General features: G+C 52.7%; 1 protein-coding gene across 1 annotated transcript in view; it reads left to right on the forward strand.

Annotated features, from left to right (window-relative positions):
• The window catches only part of SCTR (secretin receptor), a 333,777-nt gene that overhangs the window by 39,262 nt on the left and 270,656 nt on the right, over positions 1–23,859 (forward strand). Inside the window, 3 exon segments of the mRNA XM_073646134.1 lie at positions 139–253; positions 21,217–21,324; positions 21,528–21,631. Coding sequence (XP_073502235.1) covers positions 139–253; positions 21,217–21,324; positions 21,528–21,631 — 327 coding nt within the window.

Below are 23,859 nucleotides of genomic sequence, written 5' to 3' on the forward strand. Positions count from 1 at the left end.
TAACAGCCCAGACCTGAATCCAACGAAAAATCATTATTTTGCCCCTCTCCTCCGGTTCTTGCTGCAGTTTGGAGGGCATTTCCAACTGTGTGACATGTAGACAATTCCTTGGTCTTACACATTTTTTTGTCCTCACAGGTAGGGGGCGCTCACCTGCTGTGCGATCTGCTGGGGGTGATGATGAAGGAGCAGGAGATGTGTGCAGACTCTCTGGCTCACCTCAATGTCTCTGCTGCCATCTGGCTGCCTGAAGGTGAGTTGCAGCTTCTAATAACCCTGTTGAGTTAAAGAGGTTGTCCATTACTTTTACAATGATGGCCTATCCTCGGTGTAGGACATCAATGTCTGATCAACCGGGGTCCGACACCCAGCACCCCCGCCGATCAGCTGTTATCGGAGTCTACTGACTTACCGAGCTGCTCCGTTTACTTGTAGTCAGGGCTGTGGAGTCGGTATAAAACGGACCGACTCCGATATATAATAAATTGGGTACAGTAGATCAATGCAGTTTGTGGGGAATATTTTTTCATTAGAATTTGGGAAAGTCATGAAATGTCCTATATATAGATCTCGTCATCATTATAATAAAGAGGGGTTATAATATAGAGATGCAGGATCCGTCACCAGCCGGGATCTGTGTATGTATGATCTGTCACCAGCCGGGATCTGTGTATGTATGATCTGTCACCAGCCGGGATCTGTGTATGTATGACCCGTCACCAGCCGGGATCTGTGTATGTATGATCTGTCACCAGCCGGGATCTGTGTATGTATGATCCGTCACCAGCCGGGATCTGTGTATGTATGATCCGTCACCAGCCGGGATCTGTGTATGTATGATCCGTCACCAGCCAGGATCTGTACATGTATGACCCCTCACCAGCCGGGATCTGTGTATGTATGATCCGTCACCAGCCGGGATCTGTGTATGTATGATCCGTCACAAGCCGGGATCTGTATATGTATGACTCCTCACCAGCTGGGATCTGTGTATGTATGATCCGTCACCAGCCGGGATCTGTGTATGTATGATCCGTCACCAGCCAGGATCTGTACATGTATGACCCCTCACCAGCCGGGATCTGTGTATGTATGATCCGTCACCAGCCAGGAACTGTATATGTATGACCCCTCACCAGCCGGGATCTGTGTATGTATGACCCCTCACCAGCCGGCATCTGTACATGTATGACCCGTCACCAGTCGGGATCTGTGCATGTATGATCCGTCACCAGCCGGGATCTGTGTATGTTTGATCCGTCACCAGCCAGGATCTGTACATGTATGACCCGTCACCAGTCAGGATCTGTACATGTATGACCCCTCACCAGCCGGTATCTGTAGATATATGACCCGTCACCAGCCGGGATCTGTAGATATATGACCCGTCACCAGCCGGGATCTGTAGATATATGACCCGTCACCAGCCGGGATCTGTAGATATATGACCCGTCACCAGCCGAGATCTGTACATGTATGACCTGTCACCAGCCGGGATCTGTACATGTATGACCCGTCACCAGCCGGGATCTGTAGATATATGACCCGTCACCAGCCGGGATCTGTAGATATATGACCCGTCACCAGCCGGGATCTGTACATGTATGACCTGTCACCAGCCGGGATCTGTACATGTATGATCTGTCACCAGCCAGGATCTGTAGATATATGACCCCTCACCATCTAGGATCTGTACATGTATGACCCGTCACCAGTCAGGATCTGTACATGTATGACCCCTCACCAGCCGGGATCTGTAGATATATGACCCGTCACCAGCCAGGATCTGTACATGTATGACCCCTCACCAGCCGGGATCTGTAGATATATGACCCCTCACCATCTAGGATCTGTACATGTATGACCCGTCACCAGTCAGGATCTGTACATGTATGACCCCTCACCAGCCGGGATCTGTAGATATATGACCCGTCACCAGCCAGGATCTGTACATGTATGACCCCTCACCAGCCAGGATCTGTAGATATATGACCCCTCACCATCTAGGATCTGTACATGTATGACCCGTCACCAGTCAGGATCTGTACATGTATGACCCCTCACCAGCCGGGATCTGTAGATATATGACCCGTCACCAGCCAGGATCTGTACATGTATGACCCGTCACTAGCCGGGATCTGTAGATATATGACCCGTCACCAGCCAGGATCTGTACATGTATGACCTGTCACCAGCCAGGATCTGTAGATATATGACCCCTCACCATCTAGGATCTGTACATGTATGACCCGTCACCAGTCAGGATCTGTACATGTATGACCCGTCACCAGCCAGGATCTGTACATGTATGACCTGTCACCAGCCAGGATCTGTAGATATATGACCCCTCACCATCTAGGATCTGTACATGTATGACCCGTCACCAGTCAGGATCTGTACATGTATGACCCGTCACCAGCCAGGATCTGTACATGTATGACCTGTCACCAGCCAGGATCTGTAGATATATGACCCCTCACCATCTAGGATCTGTACATGTATGACCCCTCACCAGCCAGGATCTGTAGATATATGACCCCTCACCATCTAGGATCTGTATATATATGTATGGAGGAAGTTAGTCTTAGATCAGTTTCAGAATGGATAGCACGGGTAGGGTGGTAGACAGAGATGAGGAAGAGATGTAGGGCGGTGCAGCACTGGGGAGAGGACAAGTAGGGTAGTAGACAGATGAGGAGATGTAGGGCGGTGCAGCACTGTGGAGAGGACAAGTAGGGTAGGGGTGGTGCAGCACTGTGGAGAGGACAAGTAGGGTAGTAGACAGATGAGGAGATGTAGGGTGGTGCAGCACTGTGGAGAGGACAAGTAGGGTAGGGGTGGTGCAGCACTGTGGAGAGGACAAGTAGGGTAGTAGACAGATGAGGAGATGTAGGGTGGTGCAGCACTGTGGAGGGGACGTGTAGAGTGGTAGACAGATGAGGAGGAGATGTAGGGTGGTGCATCACTGTGGAGAGGACAAGTAGGGTAGGGGTGGTGCAGCACTGTGGAGAGGACAAGTAGGGTAGTAGACAGATGAGGAGATGTAGGGTGGTGCAGCACTGTGGAGGGGACGTGTAGAGTGGTAGACAGATGAGGAGGAGATGTAGGGTGGTGCATCACTGTGGAGAGGACAAGTAGGGTAGGGGTGGTGCAGCACTGTGGAGAGGACAAGTAGGGTAGTAGACAGATGAGGAGATGTAGGGTGGTGCAGCACTGTGGAGGGGACGTGTAGAGTGGTAGACAGATGAGGAGGAGATGTAGGGCGGTGCATCACTGTGGAAAGGACAGATAGGTGGTAGACAAAGATGAGGAAAAGATGTAGAGCGGTGCAGCACTGTGGAGAGGACAGATATGGTAGTAGACAGATGAGGAGGAAATGTAGGGTGGTACAGTGCTGTGGAGATGGTAGGTAGGGTGGTAGACATAGATGAGGGAGGAGATGTAGGGGAGTACAGCACTGTGGGGAGGACGGGTAGATGGTAGACCAATGAGGAGGAGATGTAGGGTGGTGCAGCACTGTGGAGATGGTAGGTAGGGTGGTAGACAGATGAGGAGGAGATGTAGGGCAGTGCAGCACTGTGGAGAGGACGGGTAGAGTGGTAGACAGAAATGAGGGAGAGATGTAGGGTGGTGCAGCACTGTGGAGAGGACGGGTAGAGTGGTAGACAGAAATGAGGGAGAGATGTAGGGCGGTACAGCACTGTGGAGAGGATGAGTAGGATGGTAGACAGAGATGAATAGGAGATGTAGGGTGGTGCAGCACTGTAGAGAAGATGGATAGAGTGGTAGACAGAGATGAGGGAGGAGATCTAGGGTGGTGCAGCATTGTAGAGGGGACAGATAGGGTGATAGACAGTAATGAGGAGGAAATGTAGTGCTGTGCAGCACTGTGGAGAGGACAGGCAGGTGGTAGACAGAGAAGAGGAGGAGGAGGAGGAGATGGAGGGCGGTGCAGAACTGTGGAGAGCTTTGTGGGTGAGAGCAATGAGTTTATACTGTACTCTGTAGCGAATGGGTAACCAGTGCAGTGACTGGTATAGGATATAGGCATTGGTGTAGCAGTTGGACAGAAATATGACCCAGAAATATGTAAATGACCATCTTGCTGCCACTATGATTAACAACCATAGTGTCACTGCTGCCCCCCACTGCTCTCTGCTGTCACCTCCACCCACTGCAGTCACGGCTTTCACAACCCTCCCAGTCTTGGACCCGGTGCATCATTTGGTTGCAGATTTTGAAGGTCTCTCAGGAGACCAATTTCGGTTATTATGAAGTTGACATTTTTCCATCTGCAGATTATTGGCAGCGTGACACCTGTTTTTCTAGCAGATGGCCGTTCACCACTGGTCCTTGACCTCCTGTGTTGACTACGGTAATGCCTCAATGTGGCCTCTTTGACAAAGCAATACCCCAGGACTCCACAGCTCGATCAGTCACCCTCGTCGTGTCCTAATAATGACACTCTTCCACACGCTGCACTGGCTGCCCGTAAAGTGGACAATTACTTTCATAATTTCCTTCATGTGCTTTAAAGCCATGAAGAATGGAGACCCGAGCGATGTGAAGGATCTACTGGAGCCTACAACGTCTGGAGGCAACGCCTTCTGTTACACCGCCGCCGTCCAGGATGCACGACCTGGATGAACCAGGGAGGGTCCTGGACACTTTACAGCAGGGTCCGGACGCACTCACCTGTGGGGAGGGCTCAGGAGCGTAGCTGTAAACGCTGGTGTCAATGAAGAGGGCACCGATGCACGAGAGCACCATCTGCCCCGTGAGATGATCGCGTGGCGCCAATGAGTTGCCATGACAACTGGGGAAATAATGCAGGCCCACCACAGGTCGGAGGCTCAGATCCACTACGTATACTGTGGTACTGCAGTATATAGTGTTAGTGATTGGACGATCACAGGTTCAAGTCCCCTAAGGGGACTACGATATAAAGTAAAAAGTTTAAAAAATATATATATAAAAATTTCAATCACTCTTCCTGTTAGAAATAAAGAAATAAAAAAAAACATATTTGGTATCACCATGTCCACAAAAGTCCGACCTATCAAAATATAAAATTATTTAAAGAAGCTCTTCTCCCATCACACATTCTATCCTCTTAATACATTGCAGTCATCATGTTATACAGCGCTGTGCACTTACCATTACTCACTTTCTACCCAGCTAATTCTTCCTGTATCTACAAAGAGCAGATGTCACGGCTGTTTCAGAAGTGACAGACAGTCGCCCTGCAGTTGGTTGCAGGAGATCTCTTTGTTTGGCATTACAGACATCTTCTTAGAGGCTGGCTGTCTCTAGGACCCAGAGGCTACTGACTCGCCCCCTGGGCCGTGGGGCACTCGGATCCGGGCAATAGGGGAACGATGGGGGTAGTAGTGGCTGCCCGGTTCCGTGGCTCAGGGTGGTCAGGCCAGTGGTAGTCTGTTATGTGTTGTTGATTATGTCCGACTACGCCACCCGTGGATTTGCGGTTATTAGGAACCGCCGCTGCATGCAGACCACTGGGGCTGATGAGGTGCGCAGCTAGGGTAGTGTGACTCCCCACGGGAAGAGTGCGGCCCCAGGGCAGTATAATGGATGTTGGGAGTGATGGTAGTGAGAGTCCCAGTGCTTATAGTGCTGGAGGAGCAAGGAGCACACAGACAACAGGTTGCAGTCCAGGGTCTTTACTAAAACAGGTAAACTGACCCACAAACAGTCCCGGCTAGGAGGGGACCTGGATGTCTGAGAGCAAGGGGGAAATTGGCCCTGGTCAGGGTGAGGGTGTAGGCCTACCGTGCTTTCTGCGCTCCTTCTGACTATCTCCTCGTTATAGGATAACAGCCCACATTTCCGAGCTTTCCGTGTATTCTCGCCTGTATGGCCTGCGACGTGGGTTCCTTTCTGCTCCCAGCCTTGTACGGCTTTACTGGTCCCTTCGGTTGTGGCAGGGCCTCCAGGCTTCTTAGGCCAACGAATGTACAGTCCCTTGCGGACTGGTTCTCTGCTGGGGGATGTGGAATCCTTCCAGCCTCAGACACCAAAGTCTGGTAGAGTAGTCTCTTATCTGCCAAGACAGGCTCACTTCGCCTCTTCTCTCTGGCTTGTGGCTCTCCTCCTGCCACACTTCCTCTTAGGTGCAATACGACTGTCTGTCCCTGCTCTGCTCCGGGACCTGAATCCTGAGACAGGCCTTCAACTTCTCTCTAACCCTGCCCCCAGCACCAGCTTTTATAGGGGCAGCCAGCTCCCCCTACTGGCCTGAGACAGGAGGTACTGCATGCTAATGTTCCCCTGACCAGAGAACCTCCCCCTTGCTCTCAGACACAGCTTTAATTACACTTGTGGCATCCAGGTAGGGTGACACATTCCCCCCTAGTGAAATTTAGTACTCCGGGACTAAACAGCAAACAAAGACAATATACATGACTATAAAACATTAACAGACAGACGACGCACAGATTGAGTTCTTAAGGTCACAGTGTGGTCTGTGACCGGGTGTCCATATCACCAATACAACGGGGAGCCTTAACCAGGTGGGGGTCTGTCCTACCCCAAGTCCTTTACAGTCTTAGTTCATTCCTTGGTCAGGCTCCGCACGCAGTCCATACAAGGTCCCGATAGCTGCAAGAAACTGAAACACAGAATTACCAAACATGCATGTAACTTTGCAAACATTTCAACATTTGGCAACAGGGTTATTTACAATTTTAGTACTCTCTATATTCTCCAGCGAGCGGGTATCTGCCCCTTTGTGCTCCTGGTTGACCTCCTTAACCCACTGTCTGGTGGACCAACCTGGCTTTCCCCACTAGCGTTAGGGGTACAGCTACCAGCTGGGTGTACAGGTAAGGCAGGCAGCTGTCTGCGGGTCCTTTGGCTTACCGCAGGCATGGCAGGCTCACTGTCAGCAGAGGGTTGACTCTCCTGGGCTGCTGGTACAGGCTCTTCTGCCTCTGGAACCGCTTGCTCCTCTTCACCTTCCGGCTCTGGTGTTGGTTGTTGCTGTGCCGGTTGTAGGAAATGCAGGACAGGTACCACTATGGCATCATTTATGCGAGTCCAGGACTGAGGGAACTCTCCGAGAACGGTGCTGATCATTTCTTCCTTGTCCTCTGCGGGTTCAAGGTCACTCTGATCCTCTTCTGCACTACGGAGTTGCTCGGGGCACCTTTTGAGGTGGTCCCTGGAGACGGTACTAGTGGTTTCTCCTCCGTCCTTGGTGATCACGCACACCTTCGGGTTGTCATGATCAGACTGCAGTACGGTGTAGGGTTCCCTTTCCCACTGGTCGTCCAACTTATGTAGCCTTCTCTTCCGCTTCAGGACTTGCTCACCAGGTTCTAGGGGACCAGCAGGGGCGTGTTGGTTGAAGAGTTTTTCTTGCCTCTCTCTCACCTGGGCCAGGCTCTTCTCCACACTCTCCTGTACCTTCTTGTTGCCTTTCCGTATCCCAGTCCACATCCGGGGAGGTGTCCTCAGGCGTTAGGACCCCCATCTCCAGGTCTACGGGCAGTTTACCCGGTCTGGCTCGCATCAGGTAAGCCGGGGTGCAGTTGGTAGCGTTCACCGGGATATGATTGTATAAGTCTATCAGGTCCGGCAGTTTTTCTGGCCACAGGCTGCGTTCCTCCAGGGGCAACGTCTTCAGGAGATCAATGACTATATTGTTCATCTTCTCACACATCCCGTTGGTTTGTGGGTGGTAAGGCGTTGTACGAATTTTCTTACAGCCATAGAGGTTGCAGAACTCCTGGAAGATTTCAGCCTCAAACGCTGGACCCTGGTCTGTCAGGACCTGTTCCGGATACCCGTGTGGACGGCAGAAGTATTGCTGGAAGGCTCTGGCCGCTGTTTGGGCTGTCAAGTCCTTTACCGGGACCACCACTAGAAAACGGGAATAGTGGTCCACGATTGTCAGGGCATAGATGTATCCTGACCGGCTGGGAGCCAATTTGACATGGTCCAGAGCTACCAGCTCAAGAGGCTGCGTGGTGACGATGGGCCTCAAGGGTGTCTTCTGGCTGGTGCGGTCCTTTCTCTTTAGGTGACAAGGGCCACAGTCTCTGCACCATTTTTCTACAGCTCCTCTCATGCCGACCCAAAAGAACCTTCCTCTTAGCAGGAACTCCAGTTTCTTCCAACCGAAGTGTCCCGCTCTGTCATGGTAAGCCCCCAGGACCATAGCTGCATCCCGCCTTGGGACCACGACTTGCCAGGTCAGCTCGTGCGTCCGGTGGTTGACAATCCTTCTGCACAACTTGCCTTCGTAGAGGAACAGCTTGCTCTTCTCTTTCCATAGCTGCTTGGCTTCCTCTGGGGCATCTGGATCTAAGCGGGCGTCTTCCTGGGTCAGCAGATCTTTCACCAGGCGGACTGCAGGGTCACTATCTTGGGTCTCAGCCCAGCTGTGGTGAGGTAGGGGATTGATCATCACGGTTGTTAGATCCTCCTCCTTCACGCGGTGGGAGTGTTGAGCGGCTCCATACCGGTGAAACGCGGGGAGTTCTACCTCCTCCAGCTCTTCTGGGTCTTCGTCACCTTCAGGTAAGTGAGGCATTCTTGATAGGGCGTCTGCGTTGGCATTGGTTTTGCCTGCCCGGTACTTGATCACGAAGTCATAGTTGGAGAGACGGGCCATCCACCGCTGTTCCAGGGCACCCAGTCTTGCATTGTCCAGGTGTGTCAACGGGTTGTTGTCCGTGTCCACGGTGAACTTTGCGGAGGCCAGGTAATGCTTGAAGCGTTCTGTCACGGCACACACCACCGCCAAGAATTCTAGCTTGAAGGAGCTGTAATTCTCCGGGTTCCTCTCGGTGGGCCTCAGCTTCCGGCTGGCGTATGCGATCACCCTTTCTCTGCCCTGTTGGTTTTGGGACAGTACGGCTCCCAGTCCCACATTACTGGCGTCTGTGTGGAGAATGAAAGGCTGGCCATAATCAGGGTAGGCCAGGATCTCATCCCTTGTGAGGGCCATCTTTAACTGGCGGAAGGACTCCTCTTCCGGTTTATCCCACTTGAAGGGTGGCTTTTGACTCCTGGACTTAGACTGTCCGATCAGGAGGTCCTGCATAGGAGCTGCCATCTTAGTGAATCCGGGGATGAACCTTCGGTAGTAGCCTACCAACCCGAGAAACTGTCTCACCTCCTTGATGTTCGAGGGGCTTGGCCAGCTCTTGATTGCCGTGACCTTGTCATGGTCGGGGGCAACTCCTTCCGCGCTTACCACGTGCCCTAGGTACTGGACCTTTGGTTTCAGCAGGTGACACTTCGATGGTTTTACCTTCAGGCCATAGCCTGCCAGGGCTTCGAACACCTCGGCCAGGTGCTTTAGGTGGTCCTCGTAGGTCTTCGAATAGACGATCACGTCGTCCAGGTAAAGGAGGACCGTCTCGAAGTTTCGGTGCCCTAGACAGCATTCCATCAGCCGCTGGAAGGTCCCTGGTGCGTTGCAGAGCCCGAAAGGCATACAGTTGAATTCGCTCAGTCCCATCGGGGTGGTGAAGGCGGTCTTCTCCTTGTCAGCCTCTGCCACAGGAACCTGCCAGTACCCGCTAGTAAGGTCCAAAGTAGAAAAGAAGTTAGCAGATTTTAGTGCGGCTAAAGACTCCTCTATTCTAGGCAGTGGATATGTGTCTTTGTGGGTGATACGGTTGATTTGTCTATAGTCCACGCACATTCTCATGGTGCCATCTTTCTTTTTCACCAGAACCAAGGGGGCTGCCCAGGGGCTACAGCTGTCTCTAATGACCCCAGCTTCTTTCATTTCTCTTAGCATGCCCTTTGCGTTCTGATAATGTGCAGGGGGTACAGGTCTGTGCCTCTCTTTTATCGGTGGGTGGCTCCCTGTGGGGATGTGGTGTTCTATCCCTTTTACTCTGCCGAAGTCTAGCGGGTGCTTACTAAAGACTCTCTCGTACTCCTGTACCACCCGGTAGACTCCTTGTTTTTGGTGCAGGGGAGTGGAGTCAGCACCCACGTGGAGTTTCTGGCACCAGTCCACCTTTTGTTTCTGGGAGCCATTACCCTCCGCCTGTGGAGATGGAGGCAAGGGTTCCACGGCCCTGATAGCTTGGTGTTCGACAACAAACAGTTTGGCGAGTGTAGCGTACCTGGGTAAGTGTACATCCCTCTCCCCAATATTGAGGATGCGACGGGCACCCTCCCATGACGGACATCAACCACCCCCCGGGCTGTCAAAATGGTGGGCCTGCTGTCTGAGTACACGGGTTCTACCATGGCTTGGTAGTCTCTACCTCTCAACCCGATTGCAGTCCGACACCAGATCATCATTTCACTTTTGGGAGGCATGGCAATGGGGAATGGGTCACTCAGTCTTACGCTACCGACCTCACCACCAGACAGTTCTACCTGCTGCCGTCTCATCAGGGCTTTTATCTCCTTGTTGAGGACTCTTTGTTGGCTGGAACTAGCATTCACCGCCACCTGCTGTAGAATTACAATTACTTCTGAAAGACAATTTTCAATTACGTTAGTACCCACAGTTATTTTAGGGTGACTTTCATGACGGTCAATGTCCACAACAATCACTCCCTGTGCCGGCAGTTCAACTTTACCAATTTTAATGGTCATCTCCTTGAACCCCATCTGCGGCACGGGTAAGCCATTACTGGCGATGATGCTCAAGTTACTGTCTGGATACCGTGTGATATCAGCATCAGTCCAATACTGCTTAAAAAGTACATAAGGGATTGTGGTTACTTGCGACCCAGTATCCAGCAAGGCGCTCATGGGGATACCGTCCAGCACCACGGGTAAAACCGGGCGCCCCCCAACGTACTTATCACGCCAATTATAAGGTCCTGGTGACCTTATGCCTGGGGGTCGGCCCTCTGCCCCAGGTTGGACCCGTTTAAATTACAGTACCTGGAAATGTGTCCGGGCTGGTTGCATCGACGGCAAATGGGCTGTCCATCCTCTGCGTAGCGGTCTGTGGGCCTCCCTCGGAACGACGGGATCCTCCTCTGTCGACGCCACGGGACATCCTCCGGACTTGAAGCCAGCTCGATGGGTCTTGACGGGTCCACTTGCAACGCCTGGACGGTCCTGGTCAATGCCGCGACGCTCCTGGTCAGCTCCTGGACTTGGTGGTGCAGGTCTTTCGACGGGGCTTGGTTCAGGGCCTGTGCATCAGCCCCCACGGGGTCCATAGAGGAGGGCGCCGCCTCCTGGTGGTAGGTGAGAGCAGGGCGCCGGGGTTTTATAGCGCCACTGGTTGCAGATTCACGGAGCACCCTTATGGCCCTGTCCTTAAATTGGGCAAAGGTCAGGTCGGGGTTCTGAAAGAACATGAGGCGCAGTTGGGCCCTGTGGGCGCTGGACAGCAGACCCTCTATGAATTGTTCTGTTAGTAGTCTATTCGTTTCCTGCACACTGCCAGGGTCAGTTTGTTGAATAGCCCTCAAGGCTTCCTGCAGATTTAGGGCATAGTCTCTGATGCTGTCCTGTGCCCGCTGCTTACATCCATAGAACCTCATTTTAATCTCAGCGGAGGTACGTGTGTCAAAGGTACCCCGCAGCCGGGCCAGAATACCCTTCACTGTCCTTTTCTCCTCAGCGGGCCATGATTTTACCTCCCTTTGGGCTGCGCCAGTTAACTGCCCTGTTAGTATGCTGACCTTCTGTTCCTCTGTCAGGACGTAAACTTGGAACAAACTGTACAGCCTTTCCTTAAAGTCAGTTAGGGCATGGGGCTCCCCTGAGTACTTGGGCAGCCAGGCCGCTCCAGGGATGTAAGGCAGGGAAAAGGGCATCACCGCTGCTGCAGCCGCGTTGGTGGTAGTGGGCGCCTCTGTGTCCGACATCTTCCTCCCCCCTAGTTAAGCGTGGCCTACCTTCCGACGATCCTCTTCTGTAGGCCGCGGCTCCGCTGCTGCTGCTATGGACGAGGACCTTGCGTCGCGTCCTGGTGACGTCAGCGTCGCTCTCTCTCCCTTCCTGGACCTTGCGCAGCGTCGGTGCGTGGGGCGGAGCTTCAGATCTCACGCGGTTTTGACGCCACGCCCCTCTTCTTCCCGTGCGGCATCCTGAAGATGGCGTCCGATGGCGGGAAGCAGCTGCGGATGGCGGGAAGACGGCAGAAGACGGCGGGAAACGGTCCAAGATGGCGTCTGATGGCGGGAATCGGCTCCAGATGGCGGGAAACGACTCCAGACGGCGGGAAACTTCGCCACAGGTAAGTTACAAAAGTCTTTGTCAGGCACGCAGTACCCGGTGGTTGCGGGCACGAAATCCTGCCGACTACGCCAAAGCTGACTCGCCCCCTGGGCCGTGGGGCACTCGGATCCGGGCAACAGGGGAACGATGGGAGTAGTAGTGGCAACCCGGTTCCGTGGCTCAGGGTGGTCAGGCCAGTGGTAGTCCGTTATGTGCTGATGTTTATGTCCGACTACGCCACCCGTGGATTGCGGTTATTAGGAACCGCCGCTGCATGCAGACCGCTGGGGCTGATGAGGTGCGCAGCTAGGGTAGTGTGACTCCCCACGGGAAGAGTGCGGCCCCTGGGCAGTATAATGGATGTTGGGAGTGATGGTAGTGAGAGTCCCAGTGCTAATAGTGCTGGAGGAGCAAGGAGCACACAGACAACAGGTTGCAGTCCAGGGTCTTTACTAAAACAGGTAAACTGACCCACAAACAGTCCCGGCTAGGAGGGGACCTGGATGTCTGAGAGCAAGGGGGAAATTGGCCCTGGTCAGGGTGAGGGTGTAGGCCTACCGTGCTTTCTGCGCTCCTTCTGGCTATCTCCTCGTTATAGGGTAACAGCCCACATTTCCGAGCTTTCCGTGTATTCTCGCCTGTATGGCCTGCGACGTGGGTTCCTTTCTGCTCCCAGCCTTGTACGGCTTTACTGGTCCCTTCGGTTGTGGCAGGGCCTCCAGGCTTCTTAGGCCAAGGAATGTACAGTCCCTTGCGAACTGGTTCTCTGCTGGGGGATGTAGAATCCTCCCAGCCTCAGACACCAAAGTCTGGTAAAGTAAGTCTTTTATCTGCCAAGACAGGCTCACTTCGCCTCTTGTCTCTGGCTTGTGGCTCTCCTCCTGCCACACTTCCTCTTAGGTGCAATACAAAACTGTCTGTCCCTGCTCTGCTCTGGGACAAGTCTCAGTCCTGAGACAGGTCATCAAGTTCTCTCTAACCCTGCCCCCAGCACCAGCTTTTATAGGGGCAGCCTGCTCCCCCTACTGGCCTGAGACAGGAGGCATTGCATGCTAATGTTCCCCTGACTAGAGAACCTCCCCCTTGCTCTCAGACACAGCTTTAATTACACTTGTGGCATCCAGGCCAGGGTGACACACTACCTTCCTCTTGCTAATTAACACCCTGGCCTGGGTGTATAAATACCTGCTGTCTGCTAGAGGGAGGTGCCGGCGATACTCACATTAGCCCTTGTGAAGGTTCGGAGCAAGTGCATTACTTCTTCCTCTCTGGAGCTATGAGGACAGGTGTTCATCTCTCTGAAGTCGACTAAAAGCTAAGCTATCTTCCCTTGTTTGTTCCCCCTTGTTGTCTTTAGTTGTCAGTGGGGATCGACTAGCACTCATCCCCTTACTTCCCTAGCCACGGCCAAACGCTAGGGAAAGACAGGGTGAGGATCGCGTGCGGCGATTGGTGAAGAACACAGATTGGCCGCAGCTCTCCGTCCGATCATTGACCACAATCACACAGACTGACCACGGCTCTCCGTCTGATCATTGACCATAATCTCACAGACTGGCCGTGGCTCTCCATCCGATCATGGACCACAATCTCACAGACTGGCCACGGCTCTCTGTCCGTTCATGGACTACAGTCTCACACACTGGCCGCGGCTCTCCATCCAATCATGGACCACAATCACACAGAGTGGCTGCGGCTCTCCATCCAATCATGGATCACAATCACACAGACTGGCCGTGGCTCTCCATCCAATCATGGACCACAATCTCACAAATTGGCCACGGCTCTCTGTCCGTTCATGGACTACAGTCTCACACACTGGCCACAGCTCTCTGTCCGTTCATGGACTACAGTCTCACACACTGGCCGCGGCTCTCCATCCGATCATGGACCGCAATCTCACAGACTGGCCGTGGCTCTCCATCCGATCATGGACCACAATCTCACAGACTGGCCATGGCTCTCCATCCGATCATGGACCACAATCTCACAGACTGACCACGGCTCTCCGTCCGATCATGGACCACAATCTCACAAACTGGCTGCGGCTCTCCGTCCGATCATTGACCGCAATCACACAGACTGGCTGCGGCTCTCCGTCCGATCATTGACCGCAATCACACAGACTGGCCACGGCTCTTCGTCCGATCATGGACCACAATCACACAGACTGGCCGCGGCTCTCCGTCCGATCATGGACCGCAATCTCACAGACTGGCCGCGGCTCTCCGTCCGATCATGGACCACAATCACACAGATTGGCCACGGCTCTCCGTCTGATCATGGACCACAGTCTCACAGACTGGCCGTGACTCTCCGTCCGATCATGGACAACAATCACACAGATTGGCCGCAGCTCTCCGTCCGATCATGGACCGCAGTCTCACAGATTGGCCACGGCTCTCCGTCCGATCATGGACCGCAGTCTCACAGACTGGCCGCGGCTCTCCGTCCGATCATGGACAACAATCACACAAACTGGTCATGGCTCTCACAACTCCAGCCTTACAGTCTCGTGAATGTATGAAACTGTCATGCTCCAGTTGGGAGAGCCATGGCCAGTACATGCATTGTGTTCTGATATTGGTCCGAGATCCACAGACGTCTGCACGAGCCCTAAAATAGGAAGACAGGGAGGATATGTGATGGGGCTCACACACAGAAATCCCATTAGATATGTATTAAAATCTTCCCAGGTAATTAGTACATGAGAATCCAACCCTATACAGTGCGCTAACCGGAGGTGCTGGTTGTGGAGGTGCGTGGCGAGGACATGGTGGTGCTGAGAATGTGAAGCTCATCTTTCACACTGGAATCAGTCAGACCCCCTCCCCACAGTATATGTATGGGGAGATGCTATAGAGAAATTGATAACACCCACCAATGGGTTATGTTATGCTTATAGGTGGCGCACATGGTTGGTGGACCCACTGTGCCACGGACCCGACTTACCCTGCAGGGGCGTGGTTAAACAGTTTCCTTGGTCTTCACTGGAGTCTTTAATGGTGAGATCAGGCTTATGCGGCAGGTAGCACTCCAGTGCGTGTCCGGCAGTAGCAACTGGCCCCAAAGGGCAAAGACTTTCTTCAGGGCAGGACGGCCACTGGGACAAGTAAAGTCAGGACTGCCACTGGGACAGGGTTCAGATCCGCTGGTCTCGGGTGACCGTTCTAGTACCGCAGATATGGCCATGAGGTACAGATACCGCAGATGCAGTTTCAGGATCAGGGTTCAGACTTGGGTATTCAGCCCCAGGGTAGCAGACAGGATCCGCAGATGCGGTTTCAGGAAACACGGGCGACTAGACAGGACTAAGGGACTCAACAGCCATTGACTATGGATAGGTCAGTTGGGGGGGTTGAGTGAGATGGTGGAAAGATGATGAATTCTGTTTTATCCATATTAAGTTTTAGGAATCGGTCAGAGAAGAAGGATGAGATGGCGGACAGACATTGTGGGATTCTGATTAGTAGGGAGGAGATATCGGGTCCAGAGAGGTAGATCTGTGTGTCATCAGCATAGAGGTGATACTGAAAACCGTGAGACTCTATGAGCTGTCCCAGGCCAAAGGTGTAGATGGAGAAGAGCAGGGGTCCTAGGACTGAACCTTGGTGGACACCGACAGATAGGGGGCGAGATGAGGAGGTGGTGTGTGAGTGGGAGACACTGAATGTCCGGTCTGTTAGGTATGAGGAGATCCAGATAGGGCCAAGTCTGTGATGCCGAGAGATGAGAGGGTCTGGAGTAAGAGGGAATGGTCCATTGTGTCAAAGGCAGAGGACAGGTCCAGGAGGAGGAGGACAGAGTAGTGTCGCTTGGATTTGGCGGTTAGTAGATCACTGGTGACTTTAGTCAGGGCAGTGTCAGTGGAATGGTGCGGTCGGAAACCAGATTTTAAGTGGTCAAAAAGGGAGCAGGAGGAGAAGTGGGAGGACAGTTCAAGGTGGGCATATTGTTCCAGTAGTTTTGAGGCATAGGGGAGAAGTGATATAGGGTGAAAGCTAGACAGAGAGGATGGGTCAAGGGAGGGCTTTTTGAGGATGGGTGTAATTGAGGCATGTTTGAAGCATGAGGAGAAGACACCAGTTGTTAGTGACAGGTTGAAAAGGTGGGTTAGGGTTGGGATGAAGATTATGGTGAGGTTTGGGATGAGATGGGGCGGGATTGGGCCAAGTTCGCAGGTGGTGAGGTGTGATTTGGAGAGTAAAGAGGAGACTTGACCTTCTGTAATGGTGGAGAAGTTGGGATTGGAGGAGGAAGGTTGAGTAGATAAGAGGAGGGGCTGTGAGGACTTTAGACGAAAGCTTTATCTGATGGTGTCAATCTTCTGCTTGAAGAATGAGGCAAAGTTTTCGGCTGAGATGAGAGGCGAGGGAGGAGGCGCTGGGGGATGGAGGAGGGAATTGAAGATGTTGAATAGCTGTTTAGGGTTGTGAGACAGGGAGGATATGAGAGATGAGAAGTAGGTTTGTTTTGCTGTAGTGAGTGTGGACTTGAAAGTAGTGAGGGACTGTTTGAATGCGATGAAATGCTCGTTGGAGTGGGACCTTTTCCATCTGCGCTCCGCAACCCTGGAGGCCCGTCACAGTTCTTAAGTCAGGTTGGTGTGTCAGGGTTGCCTGCTGAGTGTGCGAGCTGTGGTATGTGTGAGGGGGGCGACTGAATTGAGAGCTGCAGCTGTTGTGGTGTTACCTGCCCCTTCTGACAAGCCTACAACCTGCAGTAACCCTCGCTCCACCATACCGCTGCACGACCAGCTCTACCCTCACCTACTGTACCCTCACCCATCCCTTGTAGATTGTGAGCCCTCGCAGGTAGGATCTTCTCACCTCCTGTACCAGTCGCTGACTCATTTTGTTGAGATTATTGTAAGTGTTTTTGCTATGTATACCCCCTTTATCACATGTAAAGTGCCATGGAATAAATGGCGCTATAATAATAAATAATAATAATATAAAGTGGCAGCAGCATCTGCATTGTGTAAGGAACTTATGCCTGTAAGAGGGAGGAGGGATTCAGTTTGTGGAGTGGGGATTGTGGTCCTGGAAAAGAGAGGGTAGAGAATGTAAGTAGGTTGTGGTCAGAAAGAGGGAGAGGTGAGTTAGAGAGGTTAGACAGGGAACAGAGGCGAGTGAAGATGAGGTCCGGAGTGTGGCCATCTTTGTGAGTGGCTGCGGAAAGACCATTGAGCGAGGCCAAAGGAGGAAGTGAGGGATAGGAGCTTAGAGACAGATGAGTGGGAAGTGTCAATGGGGATGTTGAAGTCACCCATTATGATAGTGGGGATGTCAGTGGAAAGGAAATGAAGCAGCCAGGTGGTGAAGTGGTCGAAGAAAGAGGTGGCTAGCCCTGGGGGTCGATAAATGACGACCGGTTGGAGGGGGAATAGATGCGCACATAATGCACCTCAAAAGACGGGAGAGTAATGGAGGCAGTGGGATTTTGGTGAAGGAACTGGTATCTGACAGGAGAAAACCTACTCCTCCACCATGCTTGCCGCTGGGGCGGTGTGTTTGAGAAAGATGGAGTCCACCGTACGAAAGTGCAGCTGGAGAGGCTGTGTCAGAAGGGGTGAGCCAGATTTCGGTGATGGTGAGGAAGGAAAGTTTGTTAGTAATGAAAAGATCAAGGGTGTAGGAAAGTTTGTTGCAGACGGAGCGAGCGTTCCAGAGAGCTCCTGTTAGTGGGACTGGGGAAGCGGGGGCTGGGCGGATGGGTATAAGGTTTGAAAGGTTGCAAGAGTCGCAAGTGACAGATCGTGGATAGGAGGTAGATGGGACTGTGGGGATGTGGTGAGGAGGGCCAGGATTTGGAGAGCTATCGCCTGCAGTCAGAAGGAGCAGGGAAAGTGTTAGCAGGCGGGAGGAGGAGAGGCTGTGAGGTGGCTGTCTGTGTTTGGAGACAAAGGAGTGTATGTTGAGGAATAGTTCTGAGGAGGAGGTGAGATGAATGGTGGAGGATGGAGGGAGAGATGAAGAGTTCCTTACTAGTTGTAGGGATTAGGGGGGTTAGTAGAAAGTGGAGGACTATAGGCGAGAGAGTGAAAACAGACAGGAACATTGTTTACTTTACCCGGGTATCCAGTTTCCTTTGGTTCCTTTCAGGTGTAATTCTTCAATATATGCCACACTTGTATGAATCACACTTGGTGAATTCACACTGGCCAGACTACGTCAGCAGACTTAGTCTTCACAATATATATGCTAGAAAATGCATTCAGGTGTTAAGGAGAGGGGAGAGGGCTCCAACCCATCTTTATCAGATAATTACAAATTGGGCCAGATGCAGGATATAACACAAGCAAAGTAAAACAGGCTGGTCATAAAGAAAGAAAAGTGTTGAACAGGGGTCGTGCTGTGGTCGGCTTACAGACATACCAGGTTAGTGCCGACAGGAATGGCGAGATAGGTCACACACATGGATGACTTAGGCTATGTGCCCACCATGCAGAAATGCTCTGGATTTTTCCTGAACGTTTCTGCATCTCCCTGGCAGAAAAAAACGCATGCGGATTGTACATGCGGATTGTACATGCGGATTGTACATGCGGATTGTACATGCGGATTGTACATGCGGATTGTACAGGTGGATTGTACATGCGGATTGTACATGCGGATTGTACATGCGGATTGTACATGCGGATTGTACATGCGGATTGTACAGGCGGATTGTGCATGCGGATTGTACAGGCGGATTGTACAGGCGGATTGTACAGGCGGATTGTACAGGCGGATTGTACATGCGGATTGTACATGCGGATTGTACATGCGGATTGTACATGCGGATTGTACAGGCGGATTGTACAGGCGGATTGTACATGCGGATTGTACATGCGGATTGTACAGGCGGATTGTACAGGCGGATTGTACATGCGGATTGTACATGCGGATTGTACATGCGGATTGTACATGCGGATTGTACAGGCGGATTGTGCATGCGGATTGTACAGGCGGATTGTGCATGCGGGTTGACAAGAGATTTTATCATCACTTGGAAAGTGCTTGACAACTTGGTCACACTACGTATATAAATCCATGCAACCGGCAACCGGCATATATAGTGTGACCAAGTTAATAGTTGAAAAAAAGATTAAAAATTGTAAAAAATACAAAAAAAAAAACCCATTATACTCACCTTCTGATGGCCCCCGGTCTTTTCTCCGCTGCGTCCGGTTTCTTGTACGGCTTGCGATGGTCTAAAAGGATCTTCCATGATGTCATTTAATCATGTGACAGGTCACGCAACCGCTGACGTCATGGCAGGTCCTTTTAGACCATTGCAAGCCGTACAAGAGACCGGACGCAGCGGAGAAAAGACCGGGGGCCATCAGAAGGTGAGTATAATGTTTATTTTTTATTTTATTCTTTTTTTACAGGTTCTATGGTCCCCGGGTCTGGATGAGTCTCCTGTCCTCCACACCCGGGTACCATCCGCACATTGAAACGCATGGATTCTGCATGTACGGATGCAGTGATGCGGATTCCATGCGTTCCAGTGCAAGTCAATGGCTGCGAAAACACCGCGCTGCCGCAAAATAATTGGTAGTGCTGTGTTTTTTTCCGCAATGATAATCCGCAGCGGAAATTTCCGCAGCATGTGAACAGAACATGTGGATTATCATTGGGGGACATGGCAGACCTTCTACCAAGCGTTTTTTAAGTGTTTCTGCAGCGGAATTGCTTAAAAACGCATAGTGGGCACACAGCCTTAATATGTAGTAATAGCAGCGAATACAAGGGTTCATGGCTGTCAAGCACGATTCCAGATGTGTCTCAAGGATGTTACTTGTCTATAGAAACTCCAAATCTACACAGTAAGACGTCATCTCCTTCACCTGGGGCCGCATGGGATTACAGAGCATGACGAGGGCTGGAGGCGCCCAGCACAGCATTGGTTGTGCACATTTTAATACAGATCTAATAAACCATGTTTAGAAAGGGATTTCCTTTCTGCGAGTTTCGGAAAAAGACGACAAAACCAAAAATGTTTTTTTTTCCAACTTCAAAATCTATGCAAGAGTGGCATCACCATAATCAAATTGTGGTTCAGAGGGATTTTGGCACAGAATGAAATGGTGCTGCCGGCAGCGTCTCCGGACTTGTCTCCATCGAGCACATCGGGGACATCTTTGGTCGGTGATTACACAGGAGCTGCCGGCAGCGTCTCCGGACTTGTCTCCATCCAGCACATTGGGGACATCATTGGTCGGTGATTACACGGGAGCTGCCAGCAGTGTCTCCGGACTTGTCTCCATCCAGCACATCGGGGACGTCATTGGTCGGTGATTACACAGGAGCTGCCGGCAGCGTCTCCGGACTTGTCTCCATCGAGCACATAGGGGACATCATTGGTCGGTGATTACACGGGAGCTGCCGGCAGCGTCTCCGGACTTGTCTCCATCCAGCACATCGGGGACGTCATTGGTCGGTGATTACACAGGAGCTGCCGGCAGCGTCTCCGGACTTGTCTCCATCGAGCACATAGGGGACATCATTGGTCGGTGATTACACGGGAGCTGCCAGCAGTGTCTCCGGACTTGTCTCCATCCAGCACATCGGGGACGTCATTGGTTGGTGATTACACAGGAGCTGCCGGCAGCGTCTCCGGACTTGTCTCCATCCAGCACATTGGGGACATCATTGGTCGGTGATTACACGGGAGCTGCCAGCAGTGTCTCCGGACTTGTCTCCATCCAGCACATCGGGGACGTCATTGGTTGGTGATTACACAGGAGCTGCTGGCAGCGGATCCTGGTGATTTGTATATTCAGTGGCAGAACCTTCCTCAGACGACCATTAATGACCTCAGTGGCATTAGCCGAGGCCGGAGGTGCCGGGATTTGTGCACGAGGCTCAGACTCCGGACTGGAGAATCCAGAGGTTGTGTCTATATTTCCGGCATGTGCGGATCGGTGACATCTCCATCCGGTGATCTGCATCATCCTCCGCTTCTTCTGTGCGGTGACTCCACTGTTGAGGTGTGAGTCCATCAGGCGCTGACGTCACTTCCATATATTATATCACACTGACTTTGCTTGTTTTGCAGGCTGCGCGGGGATGTGGGATAACCTCAGCTGCTGGCCCCCGACCCTCGCTGGTCACACCATCTCTCTCCCGTGTCCGGAGGTCCTGCAGCTCATTACAGGCATCACAGGTGAGTGATAAATGGCACATACGTGTAGAAAGCGTGAGCTGGACTTCGATGCTCCCACCTGAGGGGGTCCTGCCATAGAGGTCGACCTGGGGCCTCCTGTACCAGGTTCACTGATTTTGTAGAGGGCTGATACTTGGCAGCGGTATGTGTGAGCGCTGCTGGCTGTCATTAGTGATTGTACTGTCTATTCTGCTTTATATCAGGGACTGTGAATCGGAACTGTACTGAGAGCGGCTGGTCGGCGACTTTCCCCCCGGTGGACGTAGCCTGTCAATATAACATCAACGACACCGAGTACGAGGATGTGGTGAGTGCCGGGAACGTCCAGCGTCGTCCTGAACTCGCGCTTTTTTCACCCCAGACACTTGAAGCTCTCAGATATTTCATGGGGAAATATAGAGATTTGTGACAACGGATGACTATGGACTGCAGCCTTATAGTCGGGGCCGTCCCTCATGGCCAGGAGATATCCGCTGATGACTATGGACTGCAGCCTTGTAGTCGGGGCCGTCCCTCATGGCCAGGAGATATCCGCTGATGACTATGGACTGCAGCCTTGTAGTCGGGGCCGTCCCTCATGGCCAGGAGATATCCGCTGATGACTATGGACTGCAGCCTTATAGTCGGGACCGTCCCTCATGGCCAGGAGAAATCCGCTGATGACTATGGACTGCAGCCTTATAGTCGGGGCCATCCCTCATGGCCAGGAGATATCCGCTGATGACTATGGACTGCAGCCTTGTAGTCGGGGCCGTCCCTCATGGCCAGGAGATATCCGCTGATGACTATGGACTGCAGCCTTGTAGTCGGGGCCGTCCCTCATGGCCAGGAGATATCCGCTGATGACTATGGACTGCAGCCTTGTAGTCGGGGCCGTCCCTCATGGCCAGGAGATATCCGCTGATGACTATGGACTGCAGCCTTGTAGTCGGGGCCGTCCCTCATGGCCAGGAGATATCCGCTGATGACTATGGACTGCAGCCTTGTAGTCGGGGCCGTCCCTCATGGCCAGGAGATATCCGCTGATGACTATGGACTGCAGCCTTATAGTCGGGGCCGTCCCTCATGGCCAGGAGATATCCGCTGATGACTATGGACTGCAGCCTTGTAGTCGGGGCCGTCCCTCATGGCCAGGAGATATCCGCTGATGACTATGGACTGCAGCCTTGTAGTCGGGGCCGTCCCTCATGGCCAGGAGATATCCGCTGATGACTATGGACTGCAGCCTTATAGTCGGGACCGTCCCTCATGGCCAGGAGAAATCCGCTGATGACTATGGACTGCAGCCTTATAGTCGGGGCCATCCCTCATGGCCAGGAGATATCCGCTGATGACTATGGACTGCAGCCTTGTAGTCGGGGCCGTCCCTCATGGCCAGGAGATATCCGCTGATGACTATGGACTGCAGCCTTGTAGTCGGGGCCGTCCCTCATGGCCAGGAGATATCCGCTGATGACTATGGACTGCAGCCTTGTAGTCGGGGCCGTCCCTCATGGCCAGGAGATATCCGCTGATGACTATGGACTGCAGCCTTGTAGTCGGGGCCGTCCCTCATGGCCAGGAGATATCCACTGATGACTATGGACTGCAGCCTTGTAGTCGGGGCCGTCCCTCATGGCCAGGAGATATCCGCTGATGACTATGGACTGCAGCCTTATAGTCGGGGCCGTCCCTCATGGCCAGGAGATATCCGCTGATGACTATGGACTGCAGCCTTGTAGTCGGGGCCGTCCCTCATGGCCAGGAGATATCCGCTGATGACTATGGACTGCAGCCTTGTAGTCGGGGCCGTCCCTCATGGCCAGGAGATATCCGCTGATGACTATGGACTGCAGCCTTGTAGTCGGGGCCGTCCCTCATGGCCAGGAGATATCCGCTGATGACTATGGACTGCAGCCTTGTAGTCGGGGCCGTCCCTCATGGCCAGGAGATATCCGCTGATGACTATGGACTGCAGCCTTGTAGTCGGGGCCGTCCCTCATGGCCAGGAGATATCCGCTGATGACTATGGACTGCAGCCTTATAGTCGGGGCCGTCCCTCATGGCCAGGAGAAATCCGCTAATGACTATGGACTGCAGCCTTATAGTCGGGGCCATCCCTCATGGCCAGGAGATATCCGCTGATGACTATGGACTGCAGCCTTGTAGTCGGGGCCGTCCCTCATGGCCAGGAGATATCCGCTGATGACTATGGACTGCAGCCTTATAGTCGGGGCCGTCCCTCATGGCCAGGAGATATCCGCTGATGACTATGGACTGCAGCCTTATAGTCGGGGCCGTCCCTCATGGCCAGGAGATATCCGCTGATGACTATGGACTGCAGCCTTGTAGTCGGGGCCGTCCCTCATGGCCAGGAGATATCCGCTGATGACTATGGACTGCAGCCTTGTAGTCGGGGCCGTCCCCCATGGCCAGGAGATATCCGCTGATGACTATGGACTGCAGCCTTGTAGTCGGGGCCGTCCCTTATGGCCAGGAGATATCCGCTGATGACTATGGACTGCAGCCTTATAGTCGGGGCCGTCCCTCATGGCC

The sequence above is a fragment of the Phyllobates terribilis genome, unplaced genomic scaffold (assembly GCF_046119375.1).
Source record: "Phyllobates terribilis strain yellow unplaced genomic scaffold, ASM4611937v1 Scaffold_9__5_contigs__length_417890890, whole genome shotgun sequence".
NCBI lineage: Eukaryota > Metazoa > Chordata > Amphibia > Anura > Dendrobatidae > Phyllobates > Phyllobates terribilis.